The sequence below is a fragment of the Strix uralensis genome, chromosome 38, assembly GCF_047716275.1.
Source record: "Strix uralensis isolate ZFMK-TIS-50842 chromosome 38, bStrUra1, whole genome shotgun sequence".
NCBI lineage: Eukaryota > Metazoa > Chordata > Aves > Strigiformes > Strigidae > Strix > Strix uralensis.
Window position 1 is genome coordinate 135,868 of NC_134009.1, and position 21,564 is coordinate 157,431.

The following is a 21,564-nucleotide window of genomic DNA, read 5'->3' on the forward strand; positions in this document are numbered from 1 at the left end:
TCCCCCGTCAAGCCAGGGCAGAATTTAGCATCGAATAATTTAATTTGCTGATTGCCGAGAGTCAACCCGAAACGCTCCATCAAAACCTTTCAACCTCCTTTAAAAAAAAAAACCCACACCAAAACCCGATTCTATTGAAAATACATTAAAGTCGGTAAATATGTTCAAATATCTCAGACTCCAGACTTATCCCAGAAAACACATCCTGAAAAAGCAGAGGATCGCCGGGAAGCGCTGCCAGCACCAGCTCAAAGGCGAGTCCAATCAATCCTGCTTTATGTTTCGGGGTTTATTTTATTTTATTTTTTTGATTTCTGCTCCTTTTTTCGGTGCTGTTTGTCCTACGCACCCGACCCAGCTATGAAAATAAATCCAGATTATTTTCCGCCACGTGCATCTCCTGATTTCCCAACCCGCTGGAGATGCAAAAGTCTTACCGTTGACTTAACTGCTGGGTTAAGCCCAGCTTAACCTCCGGAGTCCAAGCTGAGTTAGCAGCTAGGAGGAAAGAAAAGCTTTAAGTGACGGCACAAGCTTTGCTTCCCTAAAACCAAGGAGGGAATGCCAGCAAGGAAAGCGTAATAATTAAGAAAAACGTGAGAAAAGTCTAATTTAAGCCCGAACGATGGTGGTAGGAGGGAGAGGTAAAGAGTTTCACAGAGCAGGCGCCACTCTGCTGATACAAAATTTAATTTTAAATCCTTTTTTTTTCTCAAGCTCTGCCCGATGCCGTAAAATAAAAAGGCTTTTACACGTCAAAACCCCGTTTCCTCCACCTTTCTCCACCCTCTGTGGCGCAAGCGGTGCCGGCGACAACGTTTGAAACCCCTATTTGAGGGAAAAATACAGCGTTTTTCTAAAAATACAAATCTAGGTCGTTAACCAGACAAAGAACTAGCTTGGCACACGCTGGTGGTTTGGCTCCCGCGCTCGCGTCCAAGTTCAGGAAGGAAAAACTTATAAAAAATTGTGTCGGGCTTAAGAAGCGCCAGAGACAACATCGCTGTGGCCAAGTTGTCCGTGTCGAGCCCAACACTGAGCAACACGTGGCTGCGTGTCTTGGTTTTTTTCATTATAAAGACCAAAAAAAAAAAAAAAAAAAAATAATTAAAAGACCAAGCCAGGAATGAAAACATATTTATTTATACAGAAACCAGGTCTAGGACTGAGTCGTTAAATAAGCTGCGTCTAACCTGTTTCTGAATCTTCGCTGTCGGAGGAGCTGGACTCGCTGGTGCTCTCAGACTCGGAGGAGGAGAACCCCTTCATCTTAGAGGAACCAGCAATTACATCCACTTTCTCCGCTGCAAGAAGACAACAGTACAACATCGTTAAAGGTTAATTAATAACCCCGAGTCCTGCCTGGTGCTGCCTGCTCCTCCCAGACCTGCCTGCTCCTCCCGCACCCACCCTGGGGGCCGTGCAAGACCCGCGGCGGACGGATATTCCTGCGGACGGGCTGAGCCAAGCTTTAATCCTGCGTCTCTGCTTCCTTCCATCGCTGAGCTGCACTAGCCGGGGTGGAGCGGGGCCTCGGAGGTCTTTGGGGTGATGAGTTTTTACGGGGGTGGCCCCTTGTGTCGCCACCCACAGGGGGATGGGGACGTGCCGACAGGAGCCACCCGGGATTTAAGCCCGTCCCAGCAGACATCGGCCACACGACATGCGCTCGCTTGCTCAAGCCAGGTCCTTCTTCATCCTCCTAAACCCCTCTGGTGTGGCAAGGTCTGGCTTTAGGCTGGCCTAAGACCAGGGGGTCCTCTCCTCCACCCTGCTTGGGCCAAGCCAGGAGCCAGTGCTTAATCCCACGCGGCTGCGTGATACGGGGCTGAAAACGCAATTTTTTTTTAGCTGCCTCAAGTTGGTTTAAGGAGGTGGCAGGAGGTTGAGGCAACAGAAAAGTACAAAATCACCTTTTTTTTAATAGTTTAAGTGAGAATAAAAACGAGCGGCTACAGCCTGAGCGTTGCTCACGCCACCAGCGATGTCGGAGCCCTTTACTAAACCCCTACAACCACAAATCTCCGTGTTTGGTTCGGGTGCGGAAGGATAAAGAAAACTCCCAGGATTTGCCTGGGTTTGTTCTCCACTCGGATTTACCCCGGGACGGACTCGTGACCCCCTGGCCACAGGAAATCAAGAGATTCCCTCTAAATTCCCTCGTTCCTCCCCCTGTCGCTGCCACATCCCCTTTGGCTGCGGGTGATTTCTGTAAGAAAGTGTTTAGCTGGTTCTTGGCCGTTTATAAACACGTCTAGTTATGATAGAAATAGGTATTTTAAAAGGTATTAAAAATGGGTAGAAGATATACATTTAAATGGAACCCATGGATATAACAAATGGATATAAAAATATATATTTAAAATAGGTTTAAAATATTTAAAATAGGCTTAAAAATATAAAATATTTAAAATATTTAAAAATAGATTTTAAATAGGTTTAAAATATTAAAATAGGTTTAAAATAGGTTTAAAAATATAATATAGATCTAAAAGATTTAAAATAGATTTTAAAATAGGTTTTAAAATAGGCTTAAAAGAGGTTTAAAAATATTTAAACTAAATTTAAACTATTTTAAAATAGGTTTAAAATACTTAAAATAGGTTTAAGAATAAACTAAATTTCAAATATTTTAGAATAGGTTTAAAATACTTAAAATAGGTTTAAGAATATTTAAACTAAATTTCAAATATTTTAAAATAGGTTTAAAATATTTAAACTAAATTTAAACTATTTTAAAATAGGTTTTAAATACTTAAAATAGGTTTAAGAATATTTAAACTAAATTTCAAATATTTTAGAATAGGTTTAAAATAGGTTTAAGAATATTTAAACTAAATTTCAAATATTTTAGAATAGGCTTTAAATACTTAAAATAGGTTTAAAAATATTTAAACGAAATTTCAAATATTTTAGAATAGATTTAAAATAGGTTTAAGAATATTTAAACTAAATTTCAAATATTTTAGAATAGGTTTAAAATAGGTTTAAAATATTTAAACTAAATTTCAAATATTTTAGAATAGGTTTTAAATACTTAAAATAGGTTTAAGAATATTTAAACGACATTTCAAATATTTTAGAATAGGTTTAAAATATTTAAAATAGGTTTAAGAATATTTAAACTAAATTTTAAATATTTTAAAATAGGTTTAAAAATTTTAAAATAGGTTTAAAATATTTAAAATAGGTTTAAAAATATTTTAAATGGATTTAGAAGAGATTAAAATCTATTGAAGTGTATCAGAAGACACCACCGTGTCCATTAACAAATAACCCAGCTCTATCAACGAAGGGCCAAACCCCCTCTTCTCCCGCCGAAGGGGAGGTGGGAGGCGAATCCCGCCGAGCTCCACGGGGCCTCATCTCCGCTCCCTGCCCCACCACGAAGCTCCGCCCCTCGTCAGAAAGGTCGTTAACGAATTTAAGACAAATTGTTTGCGTCGGGTGGAGCCAACCCCCTCGCGGCTCTCCGGGAAGGAATTAACGGGAATTAAAATCGCGACGTTTCGGGGGGGGGACAGAGGAATCGGCGGCCTCTTACCGGCCCCGCGGCGGGATTTCATCACGTGTTGATGTGTCGTTCAACAGTAAATGAAATAAAAATTTAAAAAATTGACTGAAATCCTCCTTTTCAGCAGCTGGATGCCTGCGCCCAGCTCGTTCCTACCCGTCTCTCCTGGGATAAGGAGAAAAAACCGGTTTTGAGGCTAAAAGGTACCTTGAGGTTTCCTCTTCTTCCGTAAACACGACGTGACGTATCTCTCCAGCTCCCGCAGGGTGGATGGTTTGAGCGTCTCAAAGTCAATCTCGATCTCGTCGGGATTGGAGTTCTTGAGCGAGGGCTCTCGCGACTGGATGATGTGGACAACTCGGCCCAGTTTCTCACCGGGGAGTTTGTTAATGTCCAGGCTCAGCTGCCTCTTCTCCTCATAGGACATGGGTTTGCACTTCTCCTCCTCCTCCGACTCGTAGGCTGGAGGGGGTTTGCTGTTCTTCACCGTCACAGGCTCCTTCTTACTACTTAAGAACAATTATAAAATGTTATTACGGAGCAGAGCGGAACAGCGAAAGCAGCCGCTTGGGTCTAACCCCCTCCCTGGAACCACTAAAGCACTCCGGAATATTCCCAGTTTCCAGCCTGGAATCATCGTTTTCATTTACAGCTTGAGCTTGAAGCTCAACCACCAGGCTGGGATGCAGAAAGCTGAGCTCAATCTGCTGTTAGACAAGAAAGCTGAGCTCAACCTGCTGTTAGACATCCAAAGCTGAGCTCAACCTGCTGTTAGACATCCAAAGCTGAGCTCAACCTGCTGTTAGACATCCAAAGCTGAGCTCAACCTGCTGTTAGACACCCAAAGCTGAGCTCAAACTGCTGTTAGACACCCGAAGCTGAGCTCAAGCTGCTGTTAGACACCCAAAGCTGAGCTCAATTTGCTGTTAGACAAGAAAGCTGAGCTCAACCTGCTGTCAGACACCCAAAGTTGAGTTCAACCTGCTGTTAGACACCCAAAGCTGAGCTCAACCTGCTGTTAGACACCCGAAGCTGAGCTCAAGCTGCTGTTAGACACCCAAAGCTGAGCTCAATTTGCTGTTAGACAAGAAAGCTGAGCTCAATCTGCTGTCAGACACCCAAAGCTGAGCTCTACCTGCTGTCACCAAAGCTGAGCTCTACCTGCTGTTAGACACCCAAAGCTGAGCTCAAACTGCTGTCAGACACCCAAAGCTGAGCTCAATCTGCTGTTAGACAAGAAAGCTGAGCTCAACCTGCTGTCAGACACCCAAAGCTGAGCTCAATTTGCTGTTAGACAAGAAAGCTGAGCTCAATCTGCTGTCAGACACCCAAAGCTGAGCTCTACCTGCTGTCAGACACCCAAAGCTGAGCTCTACCTGCTGTTAGACATCCAAAGCTGAGCTCAACCTGAAGTAAAGACACTCAAAGCTGAACATAACCTGCTGTCAGACACCCAAAGCTGAGCTCAACCTGCTGTCAGACACCCAAGGCTGAGCTGCCTGGCCCCCGGAGGGAATTTGGAAAAGCAGGAGCAGCTCGGAGCAGAATTCCTTACACTGGCCCTTGGACGGACCAAGGCTCAACCGTCGCTGCCCGTTTCTCGCCAGGAAAGGCCAGAGGTTGGGCTGTTTCAGAGCCAGACACCCCGTACGGAGAAGTAAAACCCAGCTTTCGTAAAAAACATGTGAAAATAGGTAAAAAACCAGCTCTGGGGCCTCCCTGCCATCATCGACACTCCCAGAGTTTTAAAACTGAGGGGGGCAGATTTGTAGATATTTATCCCGCTATCTGCAGCAGATTTAGTGTTAACGCAGTAAATAAATGAAGCTGGGGGTAGAAAATCACCCCAAAACCAGCAAAGGATGGGGTTAATGGCGTCACAGACGATCCATTTCCCTCAAACAACCCGCTGCCGCGCCCGCCCGGCTTTAGTCCAAGTCTGAACACACCGAACGCTGCGGTGAGGCCCCGGGACAGAGACAACGCTCCAAGATCTTGCTCGTTATTTCCTTCTTTCTTAATTTCATCTCATTAGGGCTGAATATGCCAAACAACTCCTTTTTGCCTCGGGTTCAACACCAAAACCCAGCCGCCCCTTTGCGCCGGCGGCTGCCAAGCGGTACAGCCCCGGCCCTCGGCGTTTTACCGCTTCGTTTAAACCCTACAGCTCCCCCCCGCCAAAAAAAAAAGGGAGAAGGAGGAAAAATTTGTGGATTTAAGGGTTTGAGAGCCAACAGAGCGACTCCACGGGGGTTTGTTTTGCCTCTCTCCCGCACTCGGCCACGCGGAGAAGCGTCGGCCCCGAAACCCGAAGTTAAACTCGCGGTCGGGATTTGACCCCGAGCAAATGCCTCCGGAGGCTGGGGCCGCGCCGCGGGGCAGCCCGAGCGCTGGCGCTCCTCGTCAGGACTGCGGGGTGGAATTCGTTAGCGAAGAGGGAATTAAAAAACTGGAAGTGCTGTGGGGTGAACCAGAAGGATTATGGGATGGAGGAGGGTCGGGGCTGACCTGGAGGTACTGCTGTTGCTGTTGCTTTTCTTGGCCTTCTTGGGTGGCGGCTCCTTGGCTTTGCTTTTCTTGGTGTCTTCCAGCTCTTCCTTCTTTTTGTGCTTCTCTTTTTTCTTCTCCTTCTTGTCTTTTTCTTTTTTCTTTGGTTTGTTCTGCTGCGGCTGGGACAGGGCTGCAAGCTGTTCATGCACTGCTTTAAGCTGAGAGGCAGACACACACACACACAGAGATCAAGATATTTTTGCCCAGCACCTCCTCCTTTTCCATATTAATTAACTTTTTTCTCTACTGCCTAACGCTTTCTTATCTTTTACTATTAATTAAATCAGTTCCTCCAGCTTTTCACCCCGCTGATTTCTGTATATTCAAGCGTTGACTGCTGCAAGAGGAAGGAGACAACCTCTTTTGGGGGGTTTCTCCCCGCTAAGGCAGAAGTGAGCTGGTGGCTTCATCAGCGCGAGCGAAGCTTTAATTACCAGCGCTAACGATGCCACGAACGGGGAGGATGAAGGCTACGGGTTGGAGCGCTGCTCGTTAGCTCACAGGGTGAATCCTCGCTCCAGCCCAGGATTTTGGGCAGCTCAGGGGAGGTCCTGCCTGCTCAGGGGTCTCCTGCCTGCTCAGGGATGTCCTGCCTGCTCAGGGGTCTCCTGCCTGCTCAGGGGTCTCCTGCCTGCTCAGGGACATCCTGCCTGCTCAGGGGTCTCCTGCCTGCTCAGGGGTCTCCTGCCTGCTCAGGGACATCCTGCCTGCTCAGGGATGTCCTGCCTGCTCAGGGATGTCCTGCCTGCTCGGGGGTCTCCTGCCTGCTCAGGGGTCTCCTGCCTGCTCAGGGACATCCTGCCTGCTCAGGGACATCCTGCCTGCTCAGGGGTCTCCTGCCTGCTCAGGGGTCTCCTGCCTGCTCAGGGGTCTCCTGCCTGCTCAGTGATGTCCTGCCTGCTCAGGGACATCCTGCCTGCTCAGGGGTCTCTTGCCTGCTCAAGGATCTCCTGCCTGCTCGGGGGTCTCCTGCCTGCTCAGGGATGTCCTGCCTGCTCGGGGGTCTCCTGCCTGCTCGGGGGTCTCCTGCCTGCTCGGGGGTCTCCTGCCTGCTCAGGAGGCACCACCCAAGCGCAGGCAGCAAATTCCTGCCGTCAGGGACCACCTCGCGTGTCCTAACAAGGACCATCGTGAAAAGCCCCAATTCCTTCACACTTCTCTTTAAAACTAACGATTTTGGAGCACTCTGCAGCTGCTGGTCACTGCTGTACAACCACGAAAGTCTACGGCTTTGAGCCAAGTCCCCGAGGCCACCAAGTTCAAGGAGAAGTTGGACACTGCCGGGCCATCCCGAGGGAGGCGGTACCTGTTCCTGGAGCTCCGCTAACCGCTGAGCTCGCTCCTCCTCGGAGTCGTCCGAAGAGCTGTCGCTGTCGGAGGAGCTGTCGCTGCTGCTGTCGCTGGACGAAGGGGGAGCCACCTTGGTGGGAGGCGGCACCACCACGGGAGAAGAAGCTGGAATCACAGGTTCTTCTGGCTCATCCGGCATCTTGGCGAAGCGCATCTCGAACACGTCCTGGAAATCCAAGGAAAAAGAATGTGAAGTTTGGTAAAACTGGGTATTACATGGGTGGTTGTGATCTCCAGGGTGTTCCCTATGGACCTGGGGTCTCCACTCACGCAATCCACACACACGCCGTGTGTCGCAGACAAGATAATTTCCTGAAAGCTCCAAATCCACTTGGAATTTTGACTCCAAGATGGTTTAGGGGGGAAGAATTTACCAGCAAGAATCACAGGCTCGTAGGATACCAGGTTGGAAGGGACCTCAAGGATCATCTCCAACCTTTCTGGGCAAAAAGAAGGCCAAGACTCATTTAAAAGCCGCATCATCCAGGTTCTTCAGATCTTCTACATCTTCCGCAATGGATCCGCGGAGAGCTCGAGGCGGGAATCGCAGCCGCAGCCCCGCGGTTCCAATCCCCTCTGCTCTTCAGCCCGCTTGGATTTCCCCAACCCACGTCCCGTGAAAACCACCTCGAGTCAACCCAAACGCTTGCGCGAGGACGTTTCCCGTGATCCTCGAGAGCGGTTGAATTCCAGTGATCCCATGGAGGTGAAAGTCCCTTTTCCTCCTAAAGCCTGATATGAAAATCCATTTTTATTTAAACGTAAGAGAAGGCAGAGAAGGGGGAACAGCCTGCTTGTACTTAGAGCCTGGTTTTATTTAGAGCCTGGCTGGATTTCTCGGTGCCTGCTGACTTCAGTTGAAGGAAGAGTTTTGAGGGGGTGTTTTCTAGTTTCCCAGAAAAGGAACGAGTGCCTCTTGCACCCAAAAAGAGATTTTTTCCCCCCAAAAGTGCCACCTTGTGAAGACTGAAGCATTTGCGGACAGAAATGCCATTTTCTGGCATCTTGTAAAAGGCAAGCGAGCCCTGAAAATGGGCTCGATTCACCTGCTTTTAGGTGTTTAGAAGTCAGGCACTTATCTCTGAGCTTAGCAACTCGCCCCGGGCTCCTTCTGGAGGCCGTAAGGAGCCCAGCAGCTCCCGGGTGACTCAAGCGATGGCGGGAAGGACCACCTGAAGGTGGCACAAGTGTCCGTGTCCACCTCTTCAATACTGAGTCATGAAAAAATAAAAGATAATTTCTCCTCCTGCCTGAAGATTCGACTTTCAGAATATAGTTACTATTTATTTTTCACATTTTCCACGCCCTGGGTGCGCAGCTTTGAACACAACAAGCCCGAGCCTTATTTCTAAAACCCTACCGCCCGTAAACATCAACCGTGCGCGCGCCCACATGGATTGATACAACCGATCCGAAATCCTTCAGCAAGCGGGACGCCCCGTGACAGCAAATCACGCTGATTTAACTCATCGCCCGAGCCCAGGGGTGATGTTTTCCTTCCCGAAGGCTTCCAGCCCTTCTAGTCATGGCTCATCCTTGCGATTTTAAGGACCTGTTGGGCTCTCCTCTACCTCCACATACGTTATTTTTCCACTTTCCTTCTTAAACGTGACTGCGTTTCTCCATCCTCAGCCTCCTCGTGCCTTTATTCAGGTTTTTTTTTTTCAGCAGCGACGGTTTTCCCGGGCGCTGTAGCTGTTGCTTTGCTGCTTCCATCTGCTGGCAGAAATGCCACTGGCTTCATTTACGCGCTCAGGCTCAAATTTCAGGGGAAGGAGCAGAAAACACTGGAGGAAAAGGAGAGATTTCCGAGCTCCTCCAGCCACGGCATCGCTCGCGGGCCGACGGAGGCGCTCACATACATTTGTCACTGATTCACCCCACTTAATGGCTGTTTACAACCTAATTAATGTTCTCCACAAACCAGAAAGTCCACTCCTTGATTACCACCAGCAGGCAACGCTACACTGCCGTATATACTCAATTTTTAAATTCTCTAGGGTCAGAAATTAAACCTTCCTAGGTTTTTTTAGATCTATTTAGTCTTTTAATTACCAGGAAGGGTAATTTAAAGTTCCTTTGTGCAAAGTTAAAGAGCAATCCACCAATTCAGAAGCACCCAGATTATGAAAAGCCCTCGGTGGCTGAAGGATCCCAATGAATCCACCCAGGAATGGATGGAAGAGAAAACCCTGTGAGTAGATAATGAGCTAATTAATGCCTGATTAATCAGGGGTTCTTACTGCTACTGTTTTGTACATCCCTGATACCGCTGAGCCGTCCTCGCTTGGGCAAACGTAAACCATAAACCTCTTCCATGAGCTGGCATTAACCCTGAAAAGCCAAGAAATCATCTTCCGATGATGAAAAGGTAACAAAAAGCAGAAAAACGAGTTATTTCAGAGGTTGATGTTCCCAGGACGGAGGGAGAACCCAGCAGGCAGCGACCGGGGCTGTCTATTGAGCAAGACGCCGCGTTTATTGTTTACGGGGAACTCAAGTCCAAACTTGAATCCTCAGCCTTGTTTCCAAACCTCAGCAGCACTCCAGAAACCTCCTTTTCTTTAAATATTATTTTGGAAATCATTTTTCTAGGCACGAGAAAAGCAAAGGGAGAGGTGTCCCCTCCATCGCATCGCCGCGACGGGGCTGCTCTGAAATTTAACGCCCGTTTTCTGGGGACTATTATATTCAAAAGGCACTTTTTTCATCTTTAGGTCAGAAATAAAGTTTCCCCGAGCGGTCGCTCTGCGCAGGGACGTGTTCCCAAGCCCGTCCAAGGGATCGACGTGGATGAAATCCTGATTTCATACAGCCCTCGGTCCAGACGGCATCACCTGGCAATGCCCATCGCTGAGGATTTTCCCCCATAAAATGGGGTGAAAGAAAAGAAAAATCACAATTTTCCAGGAAACTATTCAGTGCTTGGCAGCCTGCGGTAAGTGTGACTGGAATTTCAGATCAGATAACGACCTTTCATTGGAAAATGCTCCAAGATGTCGCTTAAAGAGGCTGCAAAGTTCTTCGTTAGACCAAAACAAGAAGGGAAGAGGGCGAGCACTGTGTTTTCCAGGCATCTGCTTACCATAAAATCCAGAAAAAAACATTAATAAGATGATGAATTCTAATAAATTCATGCTAAGAACAAGCCGAAACACACATTTACTCAGCAGAAATTCATCTCAAATTAAACCAGCCCAAACCTGAGCTGTATTTTTATAAAAGCACCACGAAAAAATACCGTGGACATAAAAAAACCCCCAAAGGCACATCCCGGAGGGCGTCGGGTTTGTCGCCGCTTCGTTTCCTCAACCCTCTGTCGCAGCTGCACATCTGGATCGAAGCGAAACAGCTGGCGGCCTCTTCAGGAGCCGATAACGTTCCTTCGACTCCAGCAGAGGTTTTTTACGCGACGTTTCCAGTTAGCAAAACCCAGAAGATCTATTAATATCCAGTTTCTCCTTTTTTTTGGGTTGTTTCTTGAGTCAAACGGCCTGCTAACTAATAGCTCTTCCCCCAATTTAACAGCTTTCCCCCCAGTTTAACAGATTTCCCCCCAAATTAATAGCTTTCTCCCCAATTTAATAGCTTTTCCTCCAACCTAATAGTTTTTCTGGTGTCACTCAGATCCCTTCTCAACCTCTTTTCTGAAGATTCAAGCAAACCACGCTCATTTTCTTCTCCTTTCAGGCAGCGAGAGCTCCGCCGCGGCGTCGTTCTGCTCCACGCCGCTGGAGTCGCCCTTTTCTACGCCAATAAAACCTCTTCCTTCACCGATTTGGTTCAAGGAGGGATCAAGCAAGAAACCTTATTCCTTTAGAAAATGGCAACTGCACCCACAATTCCTCCCAAGGCAAAGGAAAAAAAGGAGAAATCAGCATTTAAGGGAATGAACTGCCTGAAATCACGGAAATGGGGAATGCCTGGGGTTTTAATGGGAGGTGTTGAAATAACTGGGTCAAAAAAATCAAAGGTAGGAGTAGGAGCTCTTTCAGCACCAAAAGGAGCTCAGTCTCGCCCAAATCCACTCGGAGCAAAGTGCTTTTCCCCGCTTCACCCAGGTGACCCCACGTAGCAGCTCCCAACTGCTGAGAAATGAGGGAATCGAGGTGATTTTTTGGAGCGGCGGAGCGCGTGCACGAAGCCAAGCGCTTCACTCAGGACGTGGAGCTTCTTTAGCAGCTGATTCATTAATTACAAACCCTTCGGGAACGAGCGGAGAGCAGAAAACTTCACTGTAGAGGTAATTAAAAAAGCACAACCAAGCAGGTACTGGCGCTTGTTTTCTTTCGAGGTGTTTTTGGGTGAAAAGTGACATTTTGGAGCTGTGCTTTTCCTTCCTACTCATCAAAAAAGATGCTACTAAACAAGAGCTTAAAGAAGAAAATTGGGTTGAGTCAGCCCACTCCTTGCATCGCTTCCACAGCAAAAAGTAGCGTTTTTTTTAACCATTATCCACCACGGGGCATTTTTTTAATGTTTTTTCAAGACTACGTGGCAGGCTGCGACCACGCGCGTCCTTACCTGCAGTTTCCGTGCCATGGCCACCACCTCGTGATCAGCGGGGTTGTACTTGTAGCAATTGGAGAACATCAATCGTACGTCCGCCGCGAATTCCTGAGCATCTCGGTATTCCCGGTTCTCCAGTTTAGACTAGAAAGGAGAGGAAAAAAAACCCAACAAAACTCTCTGCTATTAACAGCGCCAATACACCAAAGGGATCGACTGAATAAATACAGCTCCGTGGCGCCCGTGGATTTCACGTGACCGTTTTTCTCCCTACGACTAATTTTGGCCAAAAGAACAAATAATTTTGGTCAAAAGAACGACTAATTTTGGCCAAAAGAATGACTGATTTTGGCCAAAAGAATGACTAATTTTGGTCAAACGAAGGATTGTGGATGGTTTATAAAAAAACAGAGCTGCCTACGGGCATCCTCAAGGATGTTCCAAAGAAGACAACGTGCTCTCCAAGCCACCTTCTCGCTGCCTACGTGGTTGCGGTTTGAAGAACCCGACGGGTTGAAGAGCGGTGTTGAAGGCCCCAGCACAAAGCCCGGCTCTACCTGCCCTCAACCAAGAAGGGCGAAACCTCCCCGCGTGCCCAAGATGGTGCGTTAGCAGAAGAACACGGCGAGCTTTGCTCAGATCGTTCCTCTAGAAGGAAGATCTCAAGAGCTGTCTTGACGGCGTAGCCTGGTTGGAGGGACAGAGGACACTGGGATGGTCCTTCACCCAAAGGTGGAAGAAGGTGACAGGCTTTTGTTGACGCAGGAGACAGGATTCAACCATCTCACCTGCTTTCAACCATCCACCCTTCCTCCAGGAACCAAACTGATGTCTCTAGAGCTTGGATCTCCAGCCCAGGAGGGCACAGACCTGCTCTACTGCTGCGTGCTCCTGTCCCGAGCCTTGAGACGAGCCCTCACTCCTCCAAACGCCGCATCCAGCTGTGGCAACGCCAGCTGAGCCAAGAGAAGCTTCACGCTTCCTTCTCCCTCCCTGGGAAAACAGGGTTGAGTTGGACAACTGGAAGACGCTCAACAGCTGTCCCGGCAACATCTGCCAAGGGTGATCTCAGACACACAGCCCTGCCAGACAGTTGGGCAGCGAGATGTACAGGCAGCAACGGACGTGCAAGACCTAACGCTCATCGCTGGCCAGTCCAGAGGAGAAAAGCCAAAGCCAAGTATTTAATTTGGCATCCCCAGGGTTTGGCCCACCAAGATCCTACAGGTCCAAAACGCCGTGAGGAAGGAAGAGCCGTGATCCTCGTTGGCTTCAGCCCTGGTGTAACCTCGGCGAGGGCTGGGCTGTGGGAAGGGAAAACTCACTCTCTGGTTTTAGAACGCAGGCCCAGACTGGGCGAAGCTGGAGTTAGAGCTGAGCTTAAACTGCTTGCACGCAAGTTCATCCCGTAGCTAAAAAGTTAAGACTTCTAAATAATGAATCAACATTTGACAACTAACGAGTTAAAGGCTTCTAAATAAGGAATTAAGGTTTCCTAGCTCAAGACAGACTTTAAAATCATGAATTAACACTTGATAACTAAAAAGTTAAAGACTTCTAAATAAGAAATTCAGGTTTCTTAGCTAAAAAGTTAGACTTCTAAATCATGAATTAACATTTCAAGGGGAAACATGGATGACTCTGCAGTCGCTTTTTAAAATTAAACAACTCCAATAATGAATTAAAGTTTCAAGGGGAAACGTGGATGAATTTGCAGTCGCTCTTTAAAATGAAGCGTTTTTAAACTCGAGGGAACTGCCTGTGCTTAACAGAAGACTGATGTAGACAGACAACTTCAGAAAGATGGGCCTTTATTTTAAAAAGAATTGAAAATGGGGCTTGTTAAATCAAATCCCCGTATTCCTGTGATTTATGCTCTCTGGGGCCATCTCCTGGGCTAAAAAAAAGCAGTGTAGATTTATACAGTAATGGAAATTTTCTATAAAAAACCCGTGCGAGCGTTTCCCAAGAGCCCTTCTGGAAGGATGCCGGCTTGTTTGTTTTTCCCAAATGTCACGATACCAGCAAAAGGAGAAGAAGAGAGACCGAATGTACCAGAAACCTACGGCCAAAATAAATCTGGCCGACGTCTGAAGACGCCCGGTGCGCACGCGCGGGGAGAAAATGATCTTTTTTCTGCTCAGCCCCCGACCTCCCCCTCCTATAAAGCTGAGCTTACTTTGATTGTGCTCAGATCCATGGGATGTTTAATGATATCGCAATAATCGTGCAGTCCCAGTGCTTCCACATCCACAGGTTTGTAGAAGGGCCAGGCGTAGGCAGCGTGTTTCTTGGCGAACATTTCTTTGATGATCCCGCTGCAGTATTTTAACTGCTCGGATATTTTGCTACTCTTTTCTACCACGTGTTGTTGAGAGTCTGGAACGTCCTTCTTTGGAGGCTTCACCGGGCGGCTGCTTTCCCGGCGTGGACCCAGCTTGGTGGACTTGGGTTCAGCGGGCAGCGATGACGATTCATGAATTGGGTCGATGGTCGTTGGTGTCGTGGTGTCTGCTTTCCTCTTCACCCCTTTTTTTGTCTATAACCGAGCAAATAAAGCAATATTACTTTTGGCATCATACTTTTGGCTTCAATCGAGTTGCGTTTCTTGTAGCGTTGACTTGGATTCGCCAGCGCTAGTGACTCAAGCCTCACGGCAACGCTACGAGAAGGACATCGGAAGCCCTTCCAAAAATATTCAGATATTTTTGACCTGAACTGAGCTCTACAGAAAAACACGCGGATTATCTCTTGTACCAGCAAAGGTCAAGGGCGTGAGTCACTTGGGCAAGTCAAGATTTTCTTCCTGACTCATACAAAGCTCAAGGAAAGAAGGTTTTAAGAGGATGAACAGGGTTTCCAACGCAAACCTGGGTGGAAATCATCAAGTCTAATTTAACCCGTCTCGGAGAGGGTCACCGCAGGCTCCTTTTCTACTCAACGGAGAGAAAGAAGCATTCTCAGAACATGAAGTTTTTGACCAAACCCGTGGCCGTTCGCCTTAAAATGAAACTCCAGCGGCAAAGCAAAGGGCGACCGCTTGACCAACCGCGGCGTTTCTACGCCACCAAGATCATTTAAGCCGTCGCGTTAAGATAATTAAGGAATGGCTCACCTTCACGGGCTGGGCGGGTGTTGGGATAACGGGAGGGTGAGGCTGGATGGGCTGGGGAGCCGGGGCCGGCGGCGCGGGGGCCTGGGGCGCAGGCGGAGGCGGCGCAGGAGGTTGAGGAGGCACCATCGTCATGACTGGGGTCTGGACGATGAGGTCGGGGGTGACGGAAGGGAAGGAATGAGTCGTCTGCGCAGACTGGAGGTTCTGCTGCGGCGCCTGCGTCTGCGCTGGGGACGATGCTTGGGTTGCGTTCGGTACCGTGGATGATCCTGGTTTGGATGTCACTGCCAAGAGGAAAGAAAGAAAGGGTTGTTTCTCCCTTCAAACTCAGTTGTTTTAACGGAAAAAACAATTAACGTTTCGCAATAACACCGTTTAAAGAACATTCCTCATTCGGTAATTAGTATCCCCACTCCACCTGCAAAATCACAGTGGAGTGCTGATGTCTCCAAAGGAGGTGGGGACGCGTAGCCAGAGGGATCCCAGAGTCCTGCTGGAATCTGGTGGGTCCTGCTGGGATCTCGTGGGTCCTGCTGGGATCTGGTGGGTCCTGCTGGGATCCGGTGGATCTTGCTGGGATCCTGTGGGTCCTGCTGGGACCCCATGGTCCTGCTGGTATCCAGTGGCTCCTGCTGGGATCCTGTGGTCCTGCTGGGATCCCATGGGTCCTGCTGGGATCCGGTGGGTCCTGCTGGGATCTCATGGTCCTGCTGGTATCCAGTGGCTCCTGCTGGGATCCTGTGGTCCTGCTGGGATCCGGTGGGTCCTGCTGGGATCCCGTGGTCCTGCTGGGATCTTGTGGGTCCTGCTGGGATCCGGTGGTCCTGCTGGGATCTTGTAGGTCCTGCTGGGATCTCGTGGGTCCTGCTGGGATCCGGTGGGTCCTGCTGGGATCCGGTGGGTCTTGCTGGGATCCTGTGGGTCCTGCTGGGACCCCGGGGTCCTGCTGGGATCTCATGGTCCTGCTGGGATCCTGTGGTCCTGCTGGGATCCGGTGGGTCCTGCTGGGATCCGGTGGGTTCTGCTGGGATCCGGTGGGTCCTGCTGGGATCCCGTGGTCCTTCTGGGATCCTGTGGGTCCTGCTGGGACTGCGCAGAAGCTCTGCATCGCTCAGGCAAAGCCGACACATTTCACCTCCCACCTTACACGGCAGCGTGAGGTTTTTATTAGAAACCCACTGGGGGTTTGCAGCGAAGCTTTTCCAACCAGCATCACACCTGGTTTTTGATAATTTAACCCCAAATTGGCTATTATACGCTGTATTTAGCGCACAATATGATTTAACAGGAGGCGTAGCAGACTAGAGGAAAATGATCTTGCAGATCCCCACAGAGATACCCTGGACAGTCAATATACAGCCGTTTTTAAGCGCCTCGCTACGCCGGGTAGGTAAAAAGATCTTCTCTACGGGTGATTCCATCGCTTCTCCCTCAGAGAGGTGCTGGGAAAGGTGACAGTCAGTAATTTTCTAACCAAGGAGAACTCCCTGCACACAGTAATGGAATAGCAGGGATAGTGCCTCAAAAAAACAAGTTAAAAAAAAATCGCAGCTACAAATAACGACAACTTGGTCATGTGTAGAAAAACCCACAAATTGGGTTTGTTGGTGCTTCAAAACCTGGATTTCAGGAAAGACTCAACAGCACAGAGAGAATAACGAGAGCCGTGCAAGAAAACCACGTGTGGACAGAAGCAGAGTCCTGTAACGGAGACGCGGACGGCGAAAAACTGCCAAGGGAAGGGAAAAGAAAACAAAGCCAAAATAATTAGAGCAGTTTGAGATGTTTGGGTTTATGACCCTTTTTTTTGTTCCTCAGTGTTTTAGATGAAAACGTGTTCTGAAAATGGTATGAAGACCCTCTTCGTAGAAAGGTGACGACTGTCAGTAATAAATCGGGGAAGACTTGGAGGATTTAGTGACGGAGCGCTCTCGGTTTGCCCTCGCCGCCCGGGCGATGGCAGCACGCGGAGGTTTTCTCTGCCAGCTGCTACTGAGGACGTTCAACAGCAACTACCCGAGTCCCGTTTCTTCTCTATCACCCCACAACTGGTCCCCAAACCCTTCGAGGGTTGATCCTCGAGCTCCCTGGACCACTCCTGCTGGTTTTCCAGTAAACCTTGAAAAAATAACCCGTTGGGATCCCAGCACCACCAGTCTGAGGCTGAGAGGAGAGACACGAGGATTCGAGGGCTGCGGGACGCTCGCGCCCGCTCACAGGCAGGAAATACGGTCAAAGCAGCTTTTTTTTGGTGACACAAGCTCAGGGACGCTCCTGCACGTGACGTTTTCCTTGGTCTCACACGGCGTTTGGGTTAAAAGAATGAGAACGATACAAGATCCGAGGTGAGAGCTGTTTAAATGAAGAAGAGGATCTCGAAACGTCTGATGAGGTGCTGCTGAGATCCAGTCCCGGCCGGGATGTTCTCAACCCCTCAAAGAACGATCTGACGGTGTCAGTGGGTGACGCTGAGCCTGGCAAATGGTTGATATCCCCCCAAAATGAGCTAATAAAATCCTTGAGGCACAAAGAGGGGAATCAAAGGGCTATTTTACCTCCAGCAGCAGTCACATCTATGGGCACTTACGGTGTCCGCAGTTATGGATGTGAAAAACTGCAGAAGAGTCACAGAAGAGCTGTAAAGAACTAGAAGACTGGAAAAAATTCCTCACAGCGAAAAAATCTGATTCTTACGGAGAACCCAGATTCACAAACAGCCTTCAACATAACGAAGTTATTTAAAGAGGAGACGGTGCTGCAGAGCTCAGACCAGAGACGTATCAGGAAAATCCCCAACCTGGCAGCTGGCTGGCACGCTCCCCCTCTGAAGTGCCAGCAGAGATTTTTTTTTTTTTTTACTCTATATTAAATGTTTTCCTACGAGACAGACCGTAAATAAATTAATCGGTGGTTGAACTGCGCTTTTGTATGATGTAGTAGAGAGAGAATTGCATTACATGAGCAAAATGGTACCTTTGGATCCTGTAAATTATTAATCTGGGAGCAAAGTTTCAAAAAAAAAAAAAAAAAAATCCTTCATCATTAACATAAAGTCTTGGAGCAACAGACACAAATACACAACGTCGTTTTACTGATTTATAACCTTAAATATGGTTTAAAATGCTGCAGTTCAACTTTACGCAGAGCCTAAAGCGTGCAGGTTAGTATTTCAGGCCTGAAAAAGAGCAAGATAAGGGAAATTAATCAGCCTGGCCGCAAAAAAAAAAAAGGCATTTCTGGGATTCTGGCCGTCTGGGATCACTGCACGAGGTGAAATCATCTTCGGGGAGCGGCGTTCCACCTCGCTTGGGGCAACGCATCCCTTCGGAGGGCGGTAAGCTCGTCAGGCATCATTATCTACCCCCAGTCGCTGCAAAATTAGTAAATGAAGTAAATGTGGGAATTGTAACTTGAGGAAGTTCTCCGGAGGACAGCGGTGGGTGGCGATGCCCAGAACTGATTCCAGACGCTCTCCGCAGCGGGATTCCCCCGCCGGGCTGTGGCCGTGGCGCTGCGCTCGGTTCCTCTGGCGTCCCCGATGCTTTTCGAACACAACGCGGCTTTTTGATGACGGCGAGGCCATCCGGGAGGCCGTGAAAAGCAGCTGGGAAACTCAAAAAGGTCTGACAGAACTGAATCTGCGCGGCTTTCGAACCGCTGCGCTTTACCCTTGAGGTGTTGTCAGGGATATTTCATCACCTGGGCTCCCCGACAGCAGGAATTAAACACTTCCACTGTTTTAGACTCGCTACACAATAAAGCCGGCGCGGACCACGGCGATCCCATGGCAGGACGGCTGGGTTTAATTAACACCCCAATTAAACACCCCCATTTACGAAGGTCCAGGGCTGGCGGCCAGGACGGCGCAGGAAGCTGAGCACCGTTTCACCGCGAACGCCGCAGGAACACGCGTCATACCTGCTTCCTTCCTCGCTCGTCCTCTGCCTTTCGTCTGGGCTATAACAATTTCCGTTTCCTCCTGGGTCATTTCGGAGATTTTCTGCAGGAAAAGCTTTTCTAGAGCTTCTGCCATTAAGACTATGTCATCCCCTGGCTGGAGGAAAACCAGATACGATAAATTAGGCAAATATGGAGATATACACCTTTATATAAATATATATATATATATAAAATTTCTCTCTGAAAATATTCCCGGAGAGACAACTCTGTATTTTCACCCTCTGTCGTGCAGCGGGAAGGCGTATGGAAATCTGTCCCAGGCGCCGAATGCACGGACAAATCCTCACCCTAAAGCCTTTATATTTTATAGGTAAAACCAGACAATGGGCACCAAGGAGATGTATCGGAGAATAAACCCACGCGAGGTGCTACCTGCATGCGGCAAAAGCTATTTTCTGAATGAAGGGAGGAGGGAAAAGAGGGGAAAAGGGGAAAAAGGAAGAGTTGGATTAACGCCAGCTGGTCATTTCCACCATGCGAGATCCTCCCGACTTGGTGGGACTCATGGGAGAGGTCTCTGCGGAGAGCATCGGGGTAGGGGGTAAGAAGAGCTCGGCACGGGCTCGCAAGGAAATTTCCTGCCTGAAGAAGGAGGTTTTTAAGGAGGAAGCTCAATGTTGGGATCTTTGACAAGGAGAGGACGGCACGGAGCAGCTCTTACGGACCCGGAGGAGAAGCCTGGATTTGCAAAGGTCAAGGCGAACAGAAAGGATGAGACCTGCCCAGGGCAGCCTGCAGCACCGCAGGTGAGAAGAGACCAAGAGATACGAAGGTTTGAAGTTGTTTTGTGGACAGCCACGGGCAGGCAGCCACAGCACGAGAGGACGGATTGACGTGAAGACGCTAAACCGACGGCCAGCGCTGTCACGACATGGCGACGCCGGGAGAAGGCAGCTCCGGCTCCGCCATCGGCACGAGGACGGTTAAAACCGCACTGGCCCCTCGGACGGCACGTCCAAACCTGCCTGGCTGATGGTCTGAAGGCTCCGTGAGGTCCACGGGGATGTTTCTTAGATGCTTTTTTGCCTTCCAGCCTGGAGGAGACCAGGGGAAGATCAGGCAGAAAGTTGGCAGGGGAAAGACACCACGGCGGGAGACTTTTAAGGCGTAGATGAGTAATTTGAAGCCTTTAAGGGTCTACCCTCGCTCAAATTGTGTCACGTTGGCTCAAACCAGAAAGGACAACGGCCAAGGAGATGGTTTTGAAGGACCAAAATTGTGAACGACTATTTATTTGGAACAAACTAGAAAGGTCTTGTGCAATATTTCTGAGAGGAGGAGGGGGAAAAAAAGGTCAAAGCACGCGAAGGTGAAGTAACGGGGACGGAGAGAAAAGACCCGTGAAAACGAGGAGGGCAGAAACCGAACGGGAAGAGAAACACTTGGGCAAACGGTGGAAAGGGTGGACAAGGCTGGAGGGTCCAACCACGTATCAATGACTTTAAGGACAGCAGTAAACCCCTCGTTTGTGTTTGTGGCCCTTTTGCTACTCAAGAAGCTAACGAGCGAGCGTCCTGTGCTCACTCCAGCCTGGTATCGCCCCAAGAACCTCCTCCAAGTCTCCAAGCTCCACCACCACCCCCAGAGATTGGCCACCACCAGCCACTGTCCCACCACCACCATTTGTGGAAATGCCCGGGGATGCTCCTCATCCCTCCAGATATTCTTTCCTGCATGCCAGGAGGTTGCACAACTGTTTATAAAATGGTTGCTGGGATGTTTCTCGCTGTCTGCAGGGGAATCTTCTACGAGGTCAAGGTCAGCCATGACAAACTCTTATGTGCTGCTCTGTATATGCCTGGTTTTTTTTTTTTTTCCCTAGCAGATTTCTGAGTTTCAAACAGCCTGAGTCAGCTTCTTAACAAAGCCAGAGCAAAGACAAAGCACAGATCTGCTTCTCAAGTATTTGATGTTATCAAATTTGTGGCTCTGCTCAAGTCAGACCCTCAGAAAATCTTAAAAAATTCCATTTAAGAATAAAAAAAAAGAAGGAACAATGTCTAGACTGAAGATATCTGTTAATAACTCTTCCGGGAGGGAAGGCTGCTAAGCCAGCCCTGTCTGCTTCTCGCAGCACAGACGTGCCGGAGCTCCCATCGGTTTAATCCCGTTTGTTTGCCTGAAGAAGCTGAGCTCAGCGGTGGTTCCTTTTAAGGACAGCTTGAACATCCCAAGGCCTGCATTTCCGTGCTGGTCCAAAGAGAACATGGAAGATTTCCCTTGGAAAAATGCAGATTCGGGAACTTTCCGTACCTTATTGTAGATGTAGCAGTTTGTAAACATCGTGTTAAAATCCTGGATACATTCTTGAGCGTTCCAGTAGTAGTTATTCTCCAAGCGTTTCTTTATTGTTCCCATATCCATCGGAGTTTTAATTATCTTATAATAATCCTGCAAAGGGGAAAAAAAAGGGAGAGGTCAGTGTGGGAACTAAAACATCTGCCAAGTCTAAGGACCGGGATTCCTCTATCTCAGCCCCGGACCCACCTCGGGGAGAACTTCCAAGCCCAGCAGATATTTGGCTGCCAGACTTCAGCCCCATCAGCCTCTCAGCTGGGATTTTGAA

The 21,564-nt window shown here is 48.6% G+C and overlaps 1 protein-coding gene across 9 annotated transcripts in view; it reads right to left on the reverse strand.

Annotated features, from left to right (window-relative positions):
• The window catches only part of BRD4 (bromodomain containing 4), an 81,632-nt gene that overhangs the window by 20,253 nt on the left and 39,815 nt on the right, over positions 1-21,564 (reverse strand). For 7 of the 9 annotated variants that reach the window (XR_012626865.1, XM_074854595.1, XM_074854587.1 and 4 more), the window contains 9 exons: positions 21,252-21,389; positions 18,957-19,092; positions 15,039-15,322; positions 14,103-14,462; positions 11,939-12,067; positions 7,371-7,580; positions 6,023-6,222; positions 3,722-4,023; positions 1,194-1,304 (listed from right to left, as the gene is read on the reverse strand). Coding sequence is in view for 8 of the 9 variants with exons in the window: in XM_074854595.1 (XP_074710696.1) it covers positions 1,194-1,304; positions 3,722-4,023; positions 6,023-6,222; positions 7,371-7,580; positions 11,939-12,067; positions 14,103-14,462; positions 15,039-15,322; positions 18,957-19,092; positions 21,252-21,389 (1,870 nt within the window). In the remaining variant the exon portion in view is untranslated. The remainder of the gene's footprint in view (positions 1-1,193; positions 1,305-3,721; positions 4,024-6,022; positions 6,223-7,370; positions 7,581-11,938; positions 12,068-14,102; positions 14,463-15,038; positions 15,323-18,956; positions 19,093-21,251; positions 21,390-21,564) is intronic. The other 2 variants (XM_074854592.1, XM_074854593.1) reach the window with 2 other exon arrangements.